The sequence below is a fragment of the Urtica dioica genome, chromosome 7 (assembly GCF_054948205.1).
Source record: "Urtica dioica subsp. dioica isolate 48M chromosome 7, U.dioica_male_clone48M_v1_H2, whole genome shotgun sequence".
Classification (NCBI taxonomy): domain Eukaryota; kingdom Viridiplantae; phylum Streptophyta; class Magnoliopsida; order Rosales; family Urticaceae; genus Urtica; species Urtica dioica.
This window is the reverse complement of record NC_142762.1, coordinates 44,834,292-44,852,068: the sequence shown is the minus strand read 5'-3', so window position 1 is coordinate 44,852,068 and position 17,777 is coordinate 44,834,292. Positions and strand designations below refer to the sequence as shown.

General features: G+C 40.7%; 2 protein-coding genes across 2 annotated transcripts; one reads left to right on the top strand and one right to left on the bottom strand.

The window, feature by feature from the left end:
* The first annotated feature begins 729 nt into the window (after nt 1–729).
* On the top strand, nt 730–3,419 carry LOC149392044 (putative receptor protein kinase ZmPK1). The gene has a single exon (XM_089620085.1). It carries the CDS (start codon nt 730–732, stop codon nt 3,112–3,114), a length of 2,385 nt encoding a protein of 794 aa, XP_089476211.1. The 3' UTR covers nt 3,115–3,419.
* Nucleotides 3,420–3,615: 196 nt separating this feature from the next.
* On the bottom strand, nt 3,616–6,783 carry LOC149392043 (putative receptor protein kinase ZmPK1). Its single transcript, XM_089620337.1, has 2 exons — nt 6,132–6,783; nt 3,616–5,672 (listed from the first exon to the last, which is right to left on the bottom strand). The coding sequence occupies exons 1-2, from the start codon at nt 6,701–6,703 to the stop codon at nt 3,761–3,763; spliced, it is 2,484 nt and encodes an 827-aa protein (XP_089476463.1). The 5' UTR covers nt 6,704–6,783; the 3' UTR covers nt 3,616–3,760.
* Nucleotides 6,784–17,777: the final 10,994 nt, after the last annotated feature.

Genomic DNA, 17,777 nt, shown 5'->3' with positions numbered 1-17,777 from the left:
CAACCTATCAAGGTATTGACAGTAGACACTAAATTGACGAAATCATCAATAGAGGACGTTGAATTTATATTAAAACCACTAATTTTTTTTTTTGCCCTAGGCAGTAAGTCAGAAAAATGTCAATTTTTTTTATTGAGCTACGAGAATGACAAAGATGGCTGGCTGATACACAATTCGTGAATAGTAGAAGAAAAAAAAGGTGGAATATTACGTGATTGACACGACATGGTATGTTTCGAAAATAATGGAATCTACACATTGGTCAGTTGTGGCTTTTCACAGCTCATGAGCATCTCAACAACTTGGGTCATGGTGGGCCTTGAATCCCTATCCTCATCTACACATTCCAAAGCCACTCGCTGCTAATGTTATTGCTAAACCCCGTTTGAGTACTTTACGATGTGATTTGTGGTCCCTGGTCAGCCCTGCGTGGCTTGAAGATTGTATCAAGAAGGACATTCAGTCCCTTGTTTAATGATATCAGGTCTCCATAAAAAAAAAAAAAAGATAGGCCACGAATAATTCTGGTGCCGTGAAAAGAGTGGAATAGTACGTGGTTATCATTTTACTGCACTCCTAAACTCTACCATCACCCTGGTCCAAATTTTCCCCCATGACGAGAAAAATAAAAAAATAATAATTGCGTGTTTCTTACACTAACTTTTGTTTTTATATAAGAATGTTTAGTGTTTGTCCAAAGGGCTTTCAAACACCAATATTCCTTCTCCCATGGAATTCCACGCTCGATCCCTTCTCCTTCTTCTCTCTTTACTATGTCAATTAGTCCCTCCTTCTCTCTCCAGCACCACCGATACTCTTCACCAACTCTCATCTCTGTCCGTGGAGAAATATTTCACCGAAGTTCTGGTCTCCAAAAACCGCATATTCTCGGCGGGCTTTCATCCCGTTGGGAAAAATGCTTTCTGCTTCGCAGTGCGCTTTGTTGAATCCTCCGTAGTTTGGATGGCAAATCGCGACCACCCGACCAACGGACGAGGCACCAAGCTTCTCATCACGAAGAAGGGCAATCTCGTCCTTCTCGACACAGGCCGAGTCAGTCTCTGGAGCACCAGAACGAGCAGTAACACATCTTCCGTGAGGCTGAGGCTCAAAAACAGCGGAAACCTTGTCCTCAGCGCTTCGGAGAAAGGGCCGATTCTGTGGGAGAGCTTCAAATCGCCCACTGATACGCTACTTCCCGATCAAACATTAACCATGTTCACCGAACTCGTCTCGTCTAAAAGCAGAGCCAACTATTCTTCAGGCTACTACAAGCTCTACTTCGACGACGACAATACGCTCCGCGGCAAATACGAGGGTCCGTTCCCGGAAATCTCGAGCGTTTACTGGCCGTTTCCGTGGTCACAAGTTTTTGATAACGGAAGGTCCACGTACAACAACAGCAAGATCGCGTCGCTGAACTCCATTGGGGGCTTCTCCTCGTCCGACGAACTCTCATTTGTTGGCAGTGACTACGGAGAGAAGGTTCACCGGAGACTGACACTTGACCCAGACGGTAATCTTCGGCTGTACAGCCTTAACGAGAGGACGAGAGCTTGGTCCGTTACTTGGCAAGCCTACCAAGAGCCGTGCCGGGTCCACGGAGTCTGCGGTCCGAATAGCTTTTGTACTTATCACCATGCCTCTGGCCGGAGATGCTCTTGTGCACCGGGGTACGGGATGAAAAACCACAACGACTGGTTCTTCGGCTGCGAGCCAGACTTTTCATCGAGAGGCTATGATCACGAGCTCAGCGATCGCTTTATCCGCGTTTCAAATGCCGAGTTCTACGGCTACGACAAAAGCTACTTGCCAAACGCCACTTTGAAAGCATGCAAAGACATATGCCTAGCCATGCCTGAATGCAAAGGCTTTCAACATTCATACCACCCCAACGAAGGAATATTTGTCTGTTTCCCAAAGACGCTTTTGGTCAATGGTCACCGTACGGATGACTTCCAAGCTGACGTATACATCAGAGTGCCCAAAGATTACGAAGAGAAAAACACTACAGATCGATATTACTGCCCTCCCGACAAAACCACACTCGTTTTACCCTTACTTTCGGTGACCGGCCAGAGAAACAACTCTGTGGCGGTCTTGCTCTGGGTTGCTGTTGGCTTCTTAGCTCTGGAGATTCTCTGTGTCGCGGCGGTGATTATCCGACTATACTTATCACGGAAAGGGCGGAGCGAGAAGACGACCCAAGGCTACATGCGTGCGGCGGCCACGTTCAAGGAGTTCAGCTATGCCGAGCTACGGAGAGCGACTCAGAGGTTTGCGCACGAGATCGGGAGAGGCTCGGGAGGGACGGTTTTCAAAGCAGTTTTGGCGGACGGCAGAGTCGCGGCGGTCAAGCGCCTGAGTGAGGCAGCTCAGGGCGAGGCCGAGTTTTTGACCGAAGTGAGCGTCATAGGGCGGCTTAACCACATGAACCTGATCGAGATGTGGGGCTACTGTGCCGAGGGACGCCACAGGATGTTGGTGTACGAGTACATGCAACACGGCTCCCTCGCTGACGTTCTCGCCTCGCTGGACTGGCAAAAACGCCTCGAGGTCGCCGTGGGGACCGCGAGAGGGCTCGCTTACCTCCACGAGGAGTGCTTGGAGTGGGTTCTCCACTGCGACGTTAAGCCTCAGAACATTCTTCTCAGCTCCGAGTATCACCCCAAAGTGGCTGATTTCGGGCTCTCGAAGCTCCAGAGCCGGGGGGAGTCGCAAAGGTCGAGTTTCTCGAGGATCCGAGGGACCCGAGGCTACATGGCTCCCGAGTGGGTCTACAATCTGCCCATCACGTCCAAGGTCGACGTGTACAGCTACGGCATCGTGGCGTTGGAGCTGGTGACGGGACGGAGGCCGACCGGAGCTCAGACGCTCGACGCCGGAGACGTGCCGCCAGAGCACGGGAGGCTGGTGACTTGGGTGAGGGAGAGGAAGAGAGAGTCGCCGGATTGGGTTCTGGAGATCGCGGATCCGAAGTTGGAAGGCCGTTTCGAGGCGGAGAGAATGGAAGTTTTGGTGGAAGTGGCACTACGATGTGTTGAAGAAGACAGGGAAAATAGACCGTCAATGAGGCAAGTTGTGGAGATGCTTCACTCTAGTGAAGATTTTTAGTACTTTTTTTTTTAATATATATATAAAAGTGAAGATGTTTAGTTACTTAGTTCAGTATCACTAATTATGGCCATGTCGATGTTTATGCTTCATGGTTATATAATCGATCTTTTTTACGTCCATGCATTTATGTATAGTGTGTGTTTAGTTTACTTTGGAGATTCTCGTGAAGATAATAGTGAAGAATAAGTTCAAATAATATACCGATGTAACTTTTATTTGGGCTAGTGTCTTGAGCATCCGACTTTGTATCATTAAAATAATAAACTTTGTAATTTAATTAATGTAACGATGTAACTTTTACTTTGGCCAACTCTTTGATACTGACTTAAGAGATATATAATAACTGTCGAATATTTATTGTCTCCCATGGTGAATTATCTATTTCCTACTCACACGTCAACCTATCAAGGTATTGACAGTAGACACTAAATTGACGAAATCATCAATAGAGGACGTTGAATTTATATTAAAACCACTAATTTTTTTTTTGCCCTAGGCAGTAAGTCAGAAAAATGTCAATTTTTTTTATTGAGCTACGAGAATGACAAAGATGGCTGGCTGATACACAATTCGTGAATAGTAGAAAAAAAGGTGGAATATTACGTGATTGACACGACATGGTATGTTTCGAAAATAATGGAATCTACACATTGGTCAGTTGTGGCTTTTCACAGCTCATGAGCATCTCAACAACTTGGGTCATGGTGGGCCTTGAATCCCTATCCTCATCTACACATTCCAAAGCCACTCTCACCAAAACCTCGACCTCTCTCACGTCGTATTCGCACTCTAAAGCCGTGTCTACGATCTCCTCAACCCAACCCTCCCGCGATAACCCACGCCCCAATCTCTCCCTCACCCACGTCACCAACATCTTCGGCCGTACATCTCCGGCCACGTCAGCTTCCAGCTCTCCGCAAACGCCCCTCGCCGGGCTGTTTCCGGTCACGATCTCCAGCGCAACGACCCCGAAGCTGTACACGTCGACCTTTGAAGTGATTGGGAGATTGTAGACCCACTCGGGAGCCATGTAGCCTCTGGTCCCTCTTATCCTCGAGAAGCTCTGGTCATCGCTTCTGCTCAGAAGCTTCGAGAGCCCGAAGTCCGCGACCTTGGGCCGGAAATCGCCGTCCAGTAGAATGTTCTGAGGCTTCACGTCGCAGTGCAAAACCCACTCCAAGCATTCCTCGTGGAGGTAAGCGAGCCCTCTCGCCGTCCCCAAAGCGATCTCGAACCTTCTTTTCCAGCTCAGAACTTTCTTATCATCATCGGATGAGGAGGCTAAATTATCGGCCAACGAGCCGTGTTCCATGTACTCGTAGACCAAGAGCCTGTGGTTCCCCTGGGCGCAATAGCCCCACATCTCGATCAGATTCATGTGGTTGAGCCTTCCTATGATGTTCACCTCCGCAAGAAACTCGGCCTCGCCGTGGTTCGTGTCTTCGAGCCGTTTCACCGCCGCGACACGCCCGTCGGCGAGCACGGCCTTGAACACCGTTCCTCCGCCGCCTCGGCCTATCTCCGTTGCGAAACCTCCGGTTGCCTTTTTCAGCTCGGAGTAACTGAACTTCTTGAATCCCATCACCGCCTGAATGTAGCCCTGCATTTCGTCTGGGATGGAGTCTCTGCGGCCGTGTATCACGAAAAACCAAACTGCAGAGACGGCTAGGATTTCGAGAGTTCCTACTCCGACGGCGAACCAAAGCATGAACTCGATGAGCCCGCTAGATTGGCTTCTCTTGTAATCTCTTTCGAGAAGCAAAGTCGATGATGACGAGCAACGTAAATGGGAATCGCCGTCGCGATTGTTCTTATTATTATTCGAGGCCAACGAGAGCATAGAAGAAGAAGAGATGGCGGTTTTGGGGAGCTTGAGATAAATATCTCCGTTGAAACCTGGCGTTCGGTACCCGTTTCGGAGCTGCCGTTTCGGGTAGCAAAAGTAGGCCCCGCTTCCACCGTCGAACTTGTAGTGAAACCCGACGCAGGAGTCGCAGAGCTTCACACACTCAGCTTTGCACCGCTCCAAAGTCACGTTGAAATACATGGTGACATCGTAGCCGTAGAACTCGACGTTAGGAAGGACGGCAAAACCCGTAGATAATTCCGAAGAGGAGGTGTTTTCCGGGCAAGAGATGGGCTTGAAATCGGGCTCGCAGCCACGTGTCCAGTCGGAATCTTGGACCATCTTGTACCCGGGAACGCAGGAGCATCTCCGGCCCGATTTCGAACTCGGGACGTACGTGCACAGGCTGTTACTCCCACATATTCCGTGGATCTTGCATGGCTGCAACACTGCCTCCCACGTGACCACCCACGTGGTGCTTCTGTTTCTCCGGCTGTAAATCCGGAGATCCCCGTCGGGGTCCACGGTCAGCCTCCTGTGCATCCCCGCGGCACCTCTGTCGATTGTCGAGACCGACAGAGTGTCTGACGCGGTGAAATCGCCGGAGGAGTCGAGAACGGCGATTCTCGAGTCGTTGAAGATGTATCTTTCGGCCAGGTGCGGCAGAAGCCACGGGTCAGGCCAGTAAATGGTCGAAATCTCGGGGCTCCTGAAGGGCGTATCCAGAAATTAAATTTAGAGGGGATAAGCTACAAAAATGAGACGTAAATATAAAATATAACATTTAAGAGAAAAAAAAATATACTTACATTAATTAAAAATAATTATGGTTCATAATTATTAAGATACGAGGAAGGAAAATCTAATTTTAACAATATTTTATTAAGTGGACGATACCATGAAATTTATTACCGCTTTTATTTTAACAGATAAATTCAAAAGAAACGACTTTAGAGAATAGATAAATAAAAAGAAGAGTTAGATATTGTTTAGAGTTTTGTGTTAAAATTCTATGGTTGGATCATATAATTATAATACCCTGAAATAAGATAAAATGTATACACGAAATGTAGCTATGAATTATTTGACTATTATAATTTTGTATGTAAATAATAAAAATAAAACGGACTAAAAGAAAACAAAAAAATTAAGGTCCTCTCGTACGTACCTGTAGAGAAGGCGGAGAATGTTGTCGTTGTCGAAGAAGAGTTCGTAAAATCCGGACGACTGGTTCGTCCGGCTTCTGGAAGATACCAGTTTCGTGTTCCCGGCGAGCTCTTGTCCCGGGAGAAGCGTGTCCGTCGGAGAATCGAAGCTCTGCCATAGAACGACTCCGCTCCGATCGGTCGAGACGAGATTCCCGTTGTCCAGAAGCTTCAACTCCGTCCGAGAGTCGTTCGACTCGGTGCCGGTCGACCAAGCCACGGTTTGACCGGCGTCCGTGAGCTCGAGATCGCCGGAACGTCGCAGCCGAAGCTCCGATCGCTTTCCGTTCACCGGGCGATCTCGATTGGCCATCCACACCGGCGTGTGTGTGTCGGTGAACCAGATCGCGAAGCAATACGCGTTCACACCGACCGAAAAAAATCCGGCTGTGAATTCGGTGTTTTTGGAGATCAGAACATGGGTGGGGTTTTCTACGGAAAGGGACGAGCCTGCCGGCAAAGTAGTAGGGATCGCCGATTGAGAGCATACCGAAAGAAAGAGTAGAATAAGGCAAAAAAATTGAAGAAATTTCATTTAGCAATTGAGTTCAAATGATCAAATGCGAGAGAGAGAGAGAGAGATCATTATATTAATTGTATATGGCGAATGCAATTTGCAATAAAATATATATTTGCATGGAAAGTTATGGGAAATAGGCGTGTGAAGTCGACTGTTGCGTTACGCAGTCTTTTTTTTTCTTCTAAAAAGAAAAAACTAAATGTCATTTGGGCTAATTTAATGGCAAATACAGACAACGAAAACAGTGGTATAATGTAGTATATAATATATATCACTAAGTAATATATAATATAATATATATATATACAACTATGTCGGATAATGCCATAATAACAAATAAATAAATAAAGGGATAACTATGACAAGTAATGGCACACCAAACTGGACTTGTTAATTGGCCTCTACTAGACTAAAATGATTTAATTATATAGGGAGTAGTCAACTGTAGTTTTTTTTTTTACTCTTCATATTTTTTTTTCCCACTGTTAGGAAGCAAACTGATATATTCAAACTCCATTGTTTTTTTCAACGTGATCTTACATGCATATATATTGTCACACTCACGCCGCCAGCGAAGACAAGTCTAGCTATAACTGAAATGAAGATAAATAAATAACTAGAAGAGCTTGAGATCAATAATCATTACATGTTAATTTATTTTATGTGATTGATTTTATTTACATTTATTCTTTTGAAAAAGAAATATAAGACAGTATGATAAAACAAATACAAATAGAAAAAAATTATGAGCGATGTAATTGAAAAATAAAATAAAGATGAGGGTTGAGCGCATATATATATATATATATATATATATATATATATATATATATATATATATATATATATAATTCTTTTAGATCAAGTACACGGACATCCTTTGAATTATAGGTAGAGTTTACAAATCACTCACTTAATTTCATTTTGCCATAAAATTGACATGTAATTAACATGTATCGTGCAATTATCAAAATATCCTCACTATTATTATTGTTATTATTACTGTTATTATTATTATTATTATATTCAAATAAATTAAAGAACATAGGAAAATTATCTCTCTCTCTCTCTCTCTCTCTCTCTCTCCTTGAAATATCCAGACTCTACAGCTATTTGTTGATCTTCTTTTTCAAATTTCCAAAGGCAACATCTTTCTAACAATAAGTAAATAACGAAAAATTAGTTGAAGATTAAGTGTATTGATAAGTGCGATTCATTCACACTTATCAATATTTTTCGAAAATAAATTGAGACTTGTTCTTGAGGTTTTTAATGTTATTTTGTAGTGTTTAGTGTATTTACATGTATAGGAGAGTAAGATAAGATCTTAACGCGAAAACGAGCAAAATCAGAGCTAAACGAAGCAAGTTACTGCCCTCGAAAGTCAAAATCAAAACTGGAAAAAAGTCAACAAAAGTCACATGCGTTGCGTAGGCAATAGCGCGCGACGCGTCGAGCAGAATAACATGCACGCAATGCGTGAAACCAAGAACGCGTCGCGTCTTGGTCACATTTCATCTCTGAGCCTCACGCGACAGACGCGTCCACCCAGACGCGACGCGAGGATTGCATACGCGATCCGTACGGGTGTTCACGCGGCTCATACGAGGGCGAGAGCATTTTTTTAAAGAGTTCTGTTTTTAGCTAATCTTGACACTTGGATCACATCCAAGGGCTCAGAATGCTCCGAAAATACCCATTGAAGCACTAAATACACTTTGTTAGGGTTAGTTTTGATTATCTCACATTAGATTTAGTTTTGGAGAGGGAAAGAGAGTTAGAGAAGAGCTTGTGACACCCTATCTCCAACCAATTCCTCATCAGTCTCAATCCGTAGTTTTATCCTTCTATCGCTCTTCCTCTATCTCATTTCTCTGCTTGAAATCCCATTTATTTATCTTTTTCATTTTAGCTTGAATTTATGTGGTTGATTTGAGATTACTTTTGTTGATCTTGATTGAGACCTTTGATCTCTTGTTATTTTTGGATTTGATTGCTGGATGATTATGTCTCTCTTCGGGTTTATGTTTGTGCTCATTTCAATATTGATTTGCTTAATTATAATAATGGGTAGCTAAACACATAGGAGGGGTGTGATGTAGCTGAGTGCTTTAATTTGATTGGTATATTAGTCTAGGTTTGTGCTTGAATTTAGTTTGTTTGTGGTGATAAAGAGAATTTGGGATGGTTATTATCATTGTTTGGCTTGACAAACTAGGTAGTGAATATCTAAACCCATTTAGATGCCGAGATGTAGTAATTGAGTGTTCTCAACCCGTTTTCTCATCCACCTACTTAGATCTATAGAAGGACTAGGGAGTTTGTGTAGTTATTTGAATTTCCGTAGCTAATTTAATTGTTTGTTTTAATCGGACCTAAATCAAGAGGTGTAAGTTCGTCAATTAGGTCTGTTTCTACTCAAGAGAGATTAATAATGAGTATCCAAGAGGGGATTAGACTAGGGTTGCCCAAACACTAACTGTATTAGAATCCTAGAACCGACCAAATCGAAAAACCCGACGAAGTCACACTCATTCACTCTCCAAACATTTGTTAAGTCTTTGTTTATTTTGTGCATTTTAATTTTCTTTCGCTAAAAAAACATCGAAAATCCCCACTATTTGCATTTCATAACTCATTAAGATTTTCTAGTCAGTTAATATCGAAAAATATACAAGTTCTTCATGGGATCGATAATCCGTGCTCATGAACGATACTACTCGATGACACTTGCATCGTGTGAGGATTTTCTAAGTTAAGGAAATCTTTCATCAAGTTTCCGACTATTTAACCAAAAGTAAAGAACGCAATAGTACACAGCAAGGCGAATTGTTTCCAGAGTATCCCTCTGCATCATCGTCATCTGTCGAACCTCCAACACCGGTTGAATCCTCCTCCTTCGGCGAGCTTCAAAACAAATTTATTATACATAAAATCCCCAAATTGCTCTCTCTCTTAAATTCGAGCGTCATTTAAACCAAACTTTCTCCGAGCTTGAAAATTGGTTCCACGTTTCAATCCCCACACCGACGAGTATGTTTTTGTCCTCCCAGAAGCTTCCTACGGTGTCAAAGGCCGAGCCTGAACTGATTCCGTTGATGGACTCCTTCTTGATTGCGGATTCCAAATCTTCATCACCAGGTATCAAGAGGCAAAACAAGTTCTCGACTACGAAGATGTTCTTCATTGCTCTGTTTGTAACATATTGAAATTGTATAATGCTCTAGATCTTTTTTTAATAGTGCTATGTTTGCCACCCACCCAATTTCCAGTACGATGAGTCCGACATCTCCTAGTTATGAGGTTTCCTCAACGACTCGGGAATGCAAAGAAGAAACTCGCGGTTGCCGCCAAAGACGTGGCGGCAGAGAAATCGATCTTGGGACAGGAAATTTTGTTTTTTTGTTTTTTGTTGTTTTTTGTTTTTTTTTTTGTTTTGTTTTGTTTTTTATTTTGCGATAACAGGAAGAAGAAGAAGAAGAGGAAGAAGAGGAGAGATTAAGGTGATGTTTGGTACGTAACTCAAAAAGAGTTTTCCACTTTTTGAGTGAAAAAAAATAGGAAAAAAAAGTGGAAAGCAGTGTTTGGTTACAATATTCGGGAAAACTTTTTAAAAATTTTTTGAATTGTTTTGAAAACCGGGTGAAGGAAATTGAAAACAGGTTGGAGGTGTTTTCCGAAATTTTTTTCACTTTTTTGTCGCGTGTAGTACCTATCCTCTGTCATTATTGTCGAGCAATAGAAAAAAAAAAAAAAAAGAAACGCAGAAGAGAGAGAGAAGAGAGAGCGAGCGAGAGCGAGAGCTAGAGGAAACGAAAAACGCAGAAGAGAGAGGGAAGAGAGAGCGAGCGAGAGCGAGAGAGCAGATCAGCGAGCGAGAGCGAGAGCGAGAGAAAAAGAAAAACGCAGAAGAGAGAGCGAGCGAGAGCGAGAGAGTAGATCTGAGGATTTTGAGAGCAGATCTGATAGAGCGAGAGCGAGAGCGAGAGAGAGAGAGTCGCCGGAGAGTCGTCGGTGTGTCTTCTCGGTCTTCTTCTCCGTTCGTTCTTTGGTCTCTGCAATTTGGTGAGACTTTTGTCTTCGTTCTCGGTATTGTTATTTAGTCAATTTTCTTCGTTTTCGGCTGCATGTTTTGTAGAAACCAACAGAAGGATTTATGTTTTATTCTCGTTTCTTTTTTTTTTCGGGTTTGTTGTAGATCAATTTAGGGTTGCACGGTTGCTGTGGATTCGCCGAGGCTTTCGTGGATCTGCTGAATCGGTGAGTGGATTTCAAATTTTTTTGTTCATGTTGTCGTAGCTGTGATGTATTATTTGAGTAAACTGTGTTTAGGTAATAGAGCTGATTGGGTTGGGCTGTTGTTTTGTTCTGTTGTTAGTTCGGCTGTGGCTATGATTTGCTTTGTGATATGTAAGCGTGCTAGAATAAAGACTAATCGAAAGTGAAACCCAAAATTGGGGATTTGTGTTCTTGAATCTGAGAGCTAGGGCCTTGGGTGTTTGTATGAGCTTGACTTTGTGTTTGGTTACTGAGAAACTGGAGACAAGTTTGGTCGGGGTGTGTTTGAGAATTAAAAATAATTTGCAGACTTCCTTATTTGTCGTGAAACATAGCCTGAATTATTCTTTGTAGATTTTTGTAGCAAGTAATCACATGCTTACTTTAAATGTAATTTATTTATCATGTACGATCCGAATGAAATCCCAAAAACGCATGTTTTGAAATTGGCTGTCTATGTTCTGATTTCATGTTTGGTTTGATATGCACATGAATTGTTGGTCTGAAGTATTTTCAGTGTGAAGTTGTGTATTTTTCTGATAGGTAGGTAGTGAATTTTTTTTTCGTCTTTTGTTATACTATGTTTATATGGTTCAGTTCTGTGAGAAATGGGTGACGGCGCTCATTGGCCGGACGCGGCTTTGGCTAAGTTCATTGACCTTTGTCATGAAGAAGTCCAACGCCGCATGGGACCAGCTCAATTTGACAAACGTTCTTGGATGAAAATTGAGCTGGAAATGGTCGGTACGTTTGGTAACGCCTATAAGGTTGATAAATTGAAGCAAAAGTGGCATCGACTTAAAACTACTACTAAGATCTTCCAAGGACTTACGGAAGCCACTGGTTTTGGATGGGATACGGACACGAATACAGTGACTGCCGATGACGAAGTTTGGGATACGTATATACAGGTATGTTTCTTTTTTTTGTGTATTTAGTTTATATTTGTATTTATTTGTTTTATATCTGTGTCTTTAAGAATCAGCCGGTGTGTAATATTGTTTGAAATTGTGTGAATTAGATATAGGTATGATTTTTGGATTTGTTGCTCGAATTAGGAGAGGCTATGATGAATTTGGGAATTGGTGAGGTTTGGTTTGGAAATACATTTGGCTGTGTGACTTGTTTTGGCCGTGTGACCTGTTTTGGCCGTGTGTTATTTGGCCGTGTGACCTGTTTTGGCCGTGTGACCTGTTTTGGCTGTGTGATTCATTTTGACTGTTTTGTGATAATAATTCTGAGCCTCAACAACTGAGATGGTTGATTTGATAAAAATTCTGAGCCTAAAAAACTGAGATGGTTGATTTGATAAAAATTCTGAGCCTCAAAAACTGAGATGGTTGATTTGATAATAATTCATGTTGTCTTGTTAGCCCCGTGTGACCTGTTTTGGCCGTGTGTTATTTGGCCGTGTGACCTGTTTTGGCCGTGTGACCTGTTTTGGCTGTGTGATTCATTTTGACTGTTTTGTGATAATAATTCTGAGCCTCAACAACTGAGATGGTTGATTTGATAAAAATTCTGAGCCTCAAAAACTGAGATGGTTGATTTGATAAAAATTCTGAGCCTCAAAAACTGAGATGGTTGATTTGATAATAATTCATGTTGTCTTGTTAGCCCCGTGTGACCTGTTTTGGCCGTGTGTTATTTGGCCGTGTGACCTGTTTTGGCCGTGTGTTATTTGGCCGTGTGACCTGTTTTGGCCGTGTGTTATTTGGCCGTGTGTTATTTGGCCGTGTGACCTGTTTTGGCCGTGTGACCTGTTTTGGATAGTTTTTATCGTTATTAAACAACATTATTAAACTGAGATTTATCATCCTGTTTTGGCCGAGTGACCTGTTTTGGATAGTTTTTATCGTTATTAAACAACATTATTAAACTGAGATTTATCATCCTGTTTTGGCCGTGTGACCTGTTTTGGCCGTGTGTTATTTGGCCGTGTGACCTGTTTTGGCTGTGTGATTCATTTTGATTGTTTTGTGATAATAATTCTGATTGCTTGCTTTTAATTATTTGCAGAAATATCCAGATTCAAAACGGTTCAAGAAAAAGGGATTGCCGCACTACGACAAACTGAAGGAAATATTCGCTGGTAAGTCCGCAACCGGTGTGTTAGCGATGGGACCAAGCCAGGTAGCCGCCATCAGCCAGGCTGCAATAAGCGCTCGGGAAAAGAATCCGTGCGTATCGGCTGCGGGAAGTGCGCGTGATGGGGAAGAGGGAGGGGGCTCATCTGATGAAGCCCGGGAGGTCGAGAAACAAACGGAGAAAAAATCTACGGCACGCAAGAGGAAATCCTCGAGTAGCAGTAAAACCAGGTGGGAAGAGGCAGTTGAATCCCAAAATGAAACTGAGCGCTTCACAAGTCAGCAGTTGATTTCTTTTATGGCAGAGAAAGAAGCACGGAGAGCGTCTAGTCAGGCGGACTCGATTACTTCAGACAACGAGCTTCTGAAACTGTGTGGAGCTAAGGTTACAAGTTTTCGAGATTCGCTTACGCTGAGACAATACAGCGGATTCATGATGGATCTCGTGAATAAGAAGGACTTGCGCGTACTTTTCATGTCACTCCCGGACGACGCGGTGTTACCGTTTGTGCAAGGCATAATCTATGATTAAGTTTTATTTGCGTTTACTTTTACTTCGGATAGAGTTCTATTTACGTTGAGTTTTATTTACGATTGAGTTTTATTTACGTTGAGTTTTATTTACGTTGAGTTTTATTTCGGATTGAGTTTTATTTACGTTGAGTGTGTTTTATGTGAAATGAGTTATGTGGATTGTGTTTTACGTGGATTGTGTTTTATGTGGAATGTGTTATTTCGGATTGAGTTTTATTTACGTTGCGTGTGTTTTTAGAAGTCTCTCTTTAAAAAGTGGTCAATAATTCTTTCATATTGCTTTGCAAAATGCCAAGGGGAGGAGCAAATTTTGATTAGCCCCAGTTAGCTAGTTTCATAATGCGTAGTGTCGTTTACTTTTCTATTTTTAAGTATTGGAGAACTAGTGCTCGCCACAATTATGCGTAGTGTCGTTTACTTTTCTATTTTTAAGACGTATTTTCTAGGTTTATGAACGGGAAAAATAAATAAAAAATGTGGAAATTGAGTAACTCACTAATGAAAGCTATTTTGTTGCGTAACTTCAGTTTATTTTGTAGGGTCATTATTTCTAAAACCATGGATTCAGATAGTGACCAACAGCGTGGGGTAGACGCCATGTTTCGTCGTCACAGACGGCGGCGTGAACAAATAAGGCGGGAACGAGATGCCGAAGAAGCACGGAGAATTGAACGCCAACCCCGGCGAACGACCACGGAAAGTGGAAGTGAGTACGTGTATGCTATGTTAAGTAATCCCAACGGAGCGCCCTTGTTTGAGATGTGTCGCAAGTCCAAGGACCCATTCATAGCAATCGTTGGACTGATTCGGCAATTCCTCCCGCCCGGTCACATATCAGCAGAAGAGTCTTTCATGATGTTCATGAAAGTTCTCGCACATTCGGACCGGAATAGAGTCGTTCAAGACCGATTCAATCACTCTGGTGAGACCGTCAGCAGACATTTTGGATATGTCCTTGATGCCATAACTCATTTGACACCCAACGTCATAAAGCATCCCGGTTATACAACCACACCCCCGGAGATTGTCAACAACCCAAAATACTGGCCATGGTTTAAAGTAAGTTTAATGAATTTATTTTATCTCTAACGTAAGTTATATTAATTATCAAACTAAGTTTTTTTCTAATATTTTATAAAGGATTGCATCGGCGCTATTGACGGTACTCATATTGCTGTCATCGTCCCCGCTGCGCAACAACAGAATTATCGAGGACGGAAAGGAATATGTACGACGAATGTCATGGCTGCTTGTACATTTGACATGCGATTTACGTACGTAAATGCCGGATGGGAAGGTTCAGCGTCCGATTCACGAATACTACGTGAGGTATTACTGTCTAACGATCCATCTTTTTTAATACCACAAGGACGACAGTACTACGTAGTGGATAGTGGATATCCTAATGAGCCAGGTTTTTTGGGACCGTATCGCACCGTACGATACCACCTATCCGAGTTCAGACAGGACAGGCAAATGCGTAGACCCCAAGAACTTTTTAATTACAGGCACTCGTCTTTACGGAACGTGATAGAGAGATGTTTTGGCGTCGTAAAAGCTCGGTTCCCTATTTTAAAGAATATGTCACGTTATCCGTTAGAAAAACAAATTAAGATAATTATGGCATGCTTTGTATTGCATAATTTAATAAAAATGCACACAAACGACGACCCTTTGTTTACAACATGGAATCAAGATGATCCTCCGGAGGACATTGAAGGCCAAAGTTCTGAAGGAGTCGGAGGTGAAGGTGCGTCAGAATATGGTGGACCGTCGTACATAAGCGCAACTACACAAGCTCGACGTGCACATTCCCAGTCTAGAGATGTTATTGCTGATGCTATGTGGGATGAATATGTACAATGATTTCATATTTATGATGACCAAAAAAATTTTGTATTCAATCTAAACAATAATGTCATCTTTATATTTTGTATAGTTAAATTTATGTTTAAAAAAAAAAATTAGTTAAGAAATTGTTTCCATGTACCAAACAGTTTCCACTTTTCATTTTTTCAAAAAAAAAAGAGAAAAGTGTACCAAACAGTTTTTCCAGTTTTTTCAATTTCTCAAAAACAAAAATGAAAACTGTACCAAACAGCTTTTTGAAAACAACTACAAAACAGTTTTTCAATACAACTACAAAAATTAGAAAACAGAAAACAAAAAACTTTTTGAGTTAACTACCAAACACTACCTAATGTTTTGTTGTCTTATTTTCTTTTTATTTTATTTTTCCTTTTTATTCATTTTCTTTAAAATAATTTTGTTTATACATTTATTTTGGCAAAATTGCTAATTTTTCCTTTAAATATTGATCATGTGAGAGTCACATGCTTAAAAATTGGACGTTAAATGCAAAAAAATTACAAAAGCGGGAACGGTGCAGCAAAACGAGAGTTCATAGTCAGCTTTGTGGCAAAATGAAGTTGGGAGTGGTTTGTGATTCGGTCTAAATTCAAGCGGTATCCGTGTAATTAGGCCTATTCTTTTTTAGATTAAAATAGAGTTATTTTAGAGATGAGTTGCTCTTTTTTTTTTTTTAAGGCAATGGGGATTGAACCCACGACTTCCACACAGGAAGTGGTGTGAAATTACCACTAGGCTATCCTAGATACCACAGAGATGAGTTGCTCTTTAATGTGATATTTAATATAATATATAATAAAAATGAGCGTACAGGAGAGGCAGATCTATATGGGAACCAATGGGTAGTTGCACGCTGAATATTTTTTACAAAAAATTTAACAAGAAACTCTATCTATAATATAAATAAAAAAACATTCTAGTATATAAATAAATTTGTCTTTGGATGGCAGGAAACTTTGTTAGCTCAAGTTGCTCTTTAATATGGTATTTAATTTAAAATATAATAAAAATGAGAGTAAAGGGCGGATCTACATGGAGACTAATGGGTGGCTGCACACGTCCCGCTGAATATTTTTTTTAAAAAATTAACAAGAAACTATATGTATAATATAAATAAAAAACATTCTAATATATAAATAAATTTATCTTTGGATGACAGGAAACTTTGTTAGCGCAAGTTAGATTTTTTATAAGGACAATTTTTTCGTCAGTAAAGATTGAACTCACAACCTCCACTTTGGAGGTGGTGATGAATTACCAACTAAGTTATATTAGGTACCACATTAGTTAGATTTTTCTAATATTGTTTTTAATGACTGTGGTCTCTTAGTTCCATTCTTTTTATACTTTTGTCATTTCATAGTAAAAGTGTGTAGGCATTTTCTTTCAATATATATTATTAGTTTTTGGTCTCAAATAGAGCATTTTTATTTCTCCAAAATAGTCCAAAAATTAAGTTATATCTCCAGAATCTTCGCTTTTGTTCTAATTTTTATTATCTCTAATATTCTTCTAATTATTGGTCTATGTCATTAACCATGTAAGTATTCTATATATATATTTTTTATCTGTTTGTTGTATGAATGCATTGTTTCTATCAATTTGCAGTGTTTGAATTTTCTAATGTCTATGCACGCTATGTGTTTGAGAAAAATCGTAAGAAACTTTTTTTTTTAGTTGCGTTTCTAATCCATCATCAATGTACACAATGTATCATATTTGCATCTTTGTTTTTGTAACAAAATTTTTAATAGTGTATTTCATTACAAAATTTCGTTACAATGTATTATGTTTGCATTTTTAATTGTGCTACAAAATATACCGTGTCCCCCAAGACTTAATTCCTGACTCTATCACAAAGATGTTATATTCCTTGTACTCATGTCTTATTCTATTGAAAAAAATATTTCACAAAATAAAAGGTACGTATAATATACCTGATAAATTTTATTTCGTACAGTTTTTAAATCATTTCCATGATATTTTGGTCTCAAACTCTCAATAACAATGTATTGTCATATATTAGTTTTCGTTTTGATTGTATTTTGTTAGATTTAAAGATGCTCGGAGCATATGACAAGGCTAAAGATCTTAAAAGATGAGTAGGCGAGTAAACAATCAAGCTAAAAATAGGAAGGCAGATATAGCCTGGGTTACCTTTATTTTCAGAACTTTTGCTTATAATAATCCATTTCTCATTCTAGATACGGGAATAACTAATTTCATATGTGCATATTTCTTACGGATATTTGGACCGTGAGGTATTCTAGAATTGATTTCAAACATGATGTATATTGAGGAATTTCTATACATTTCAATAT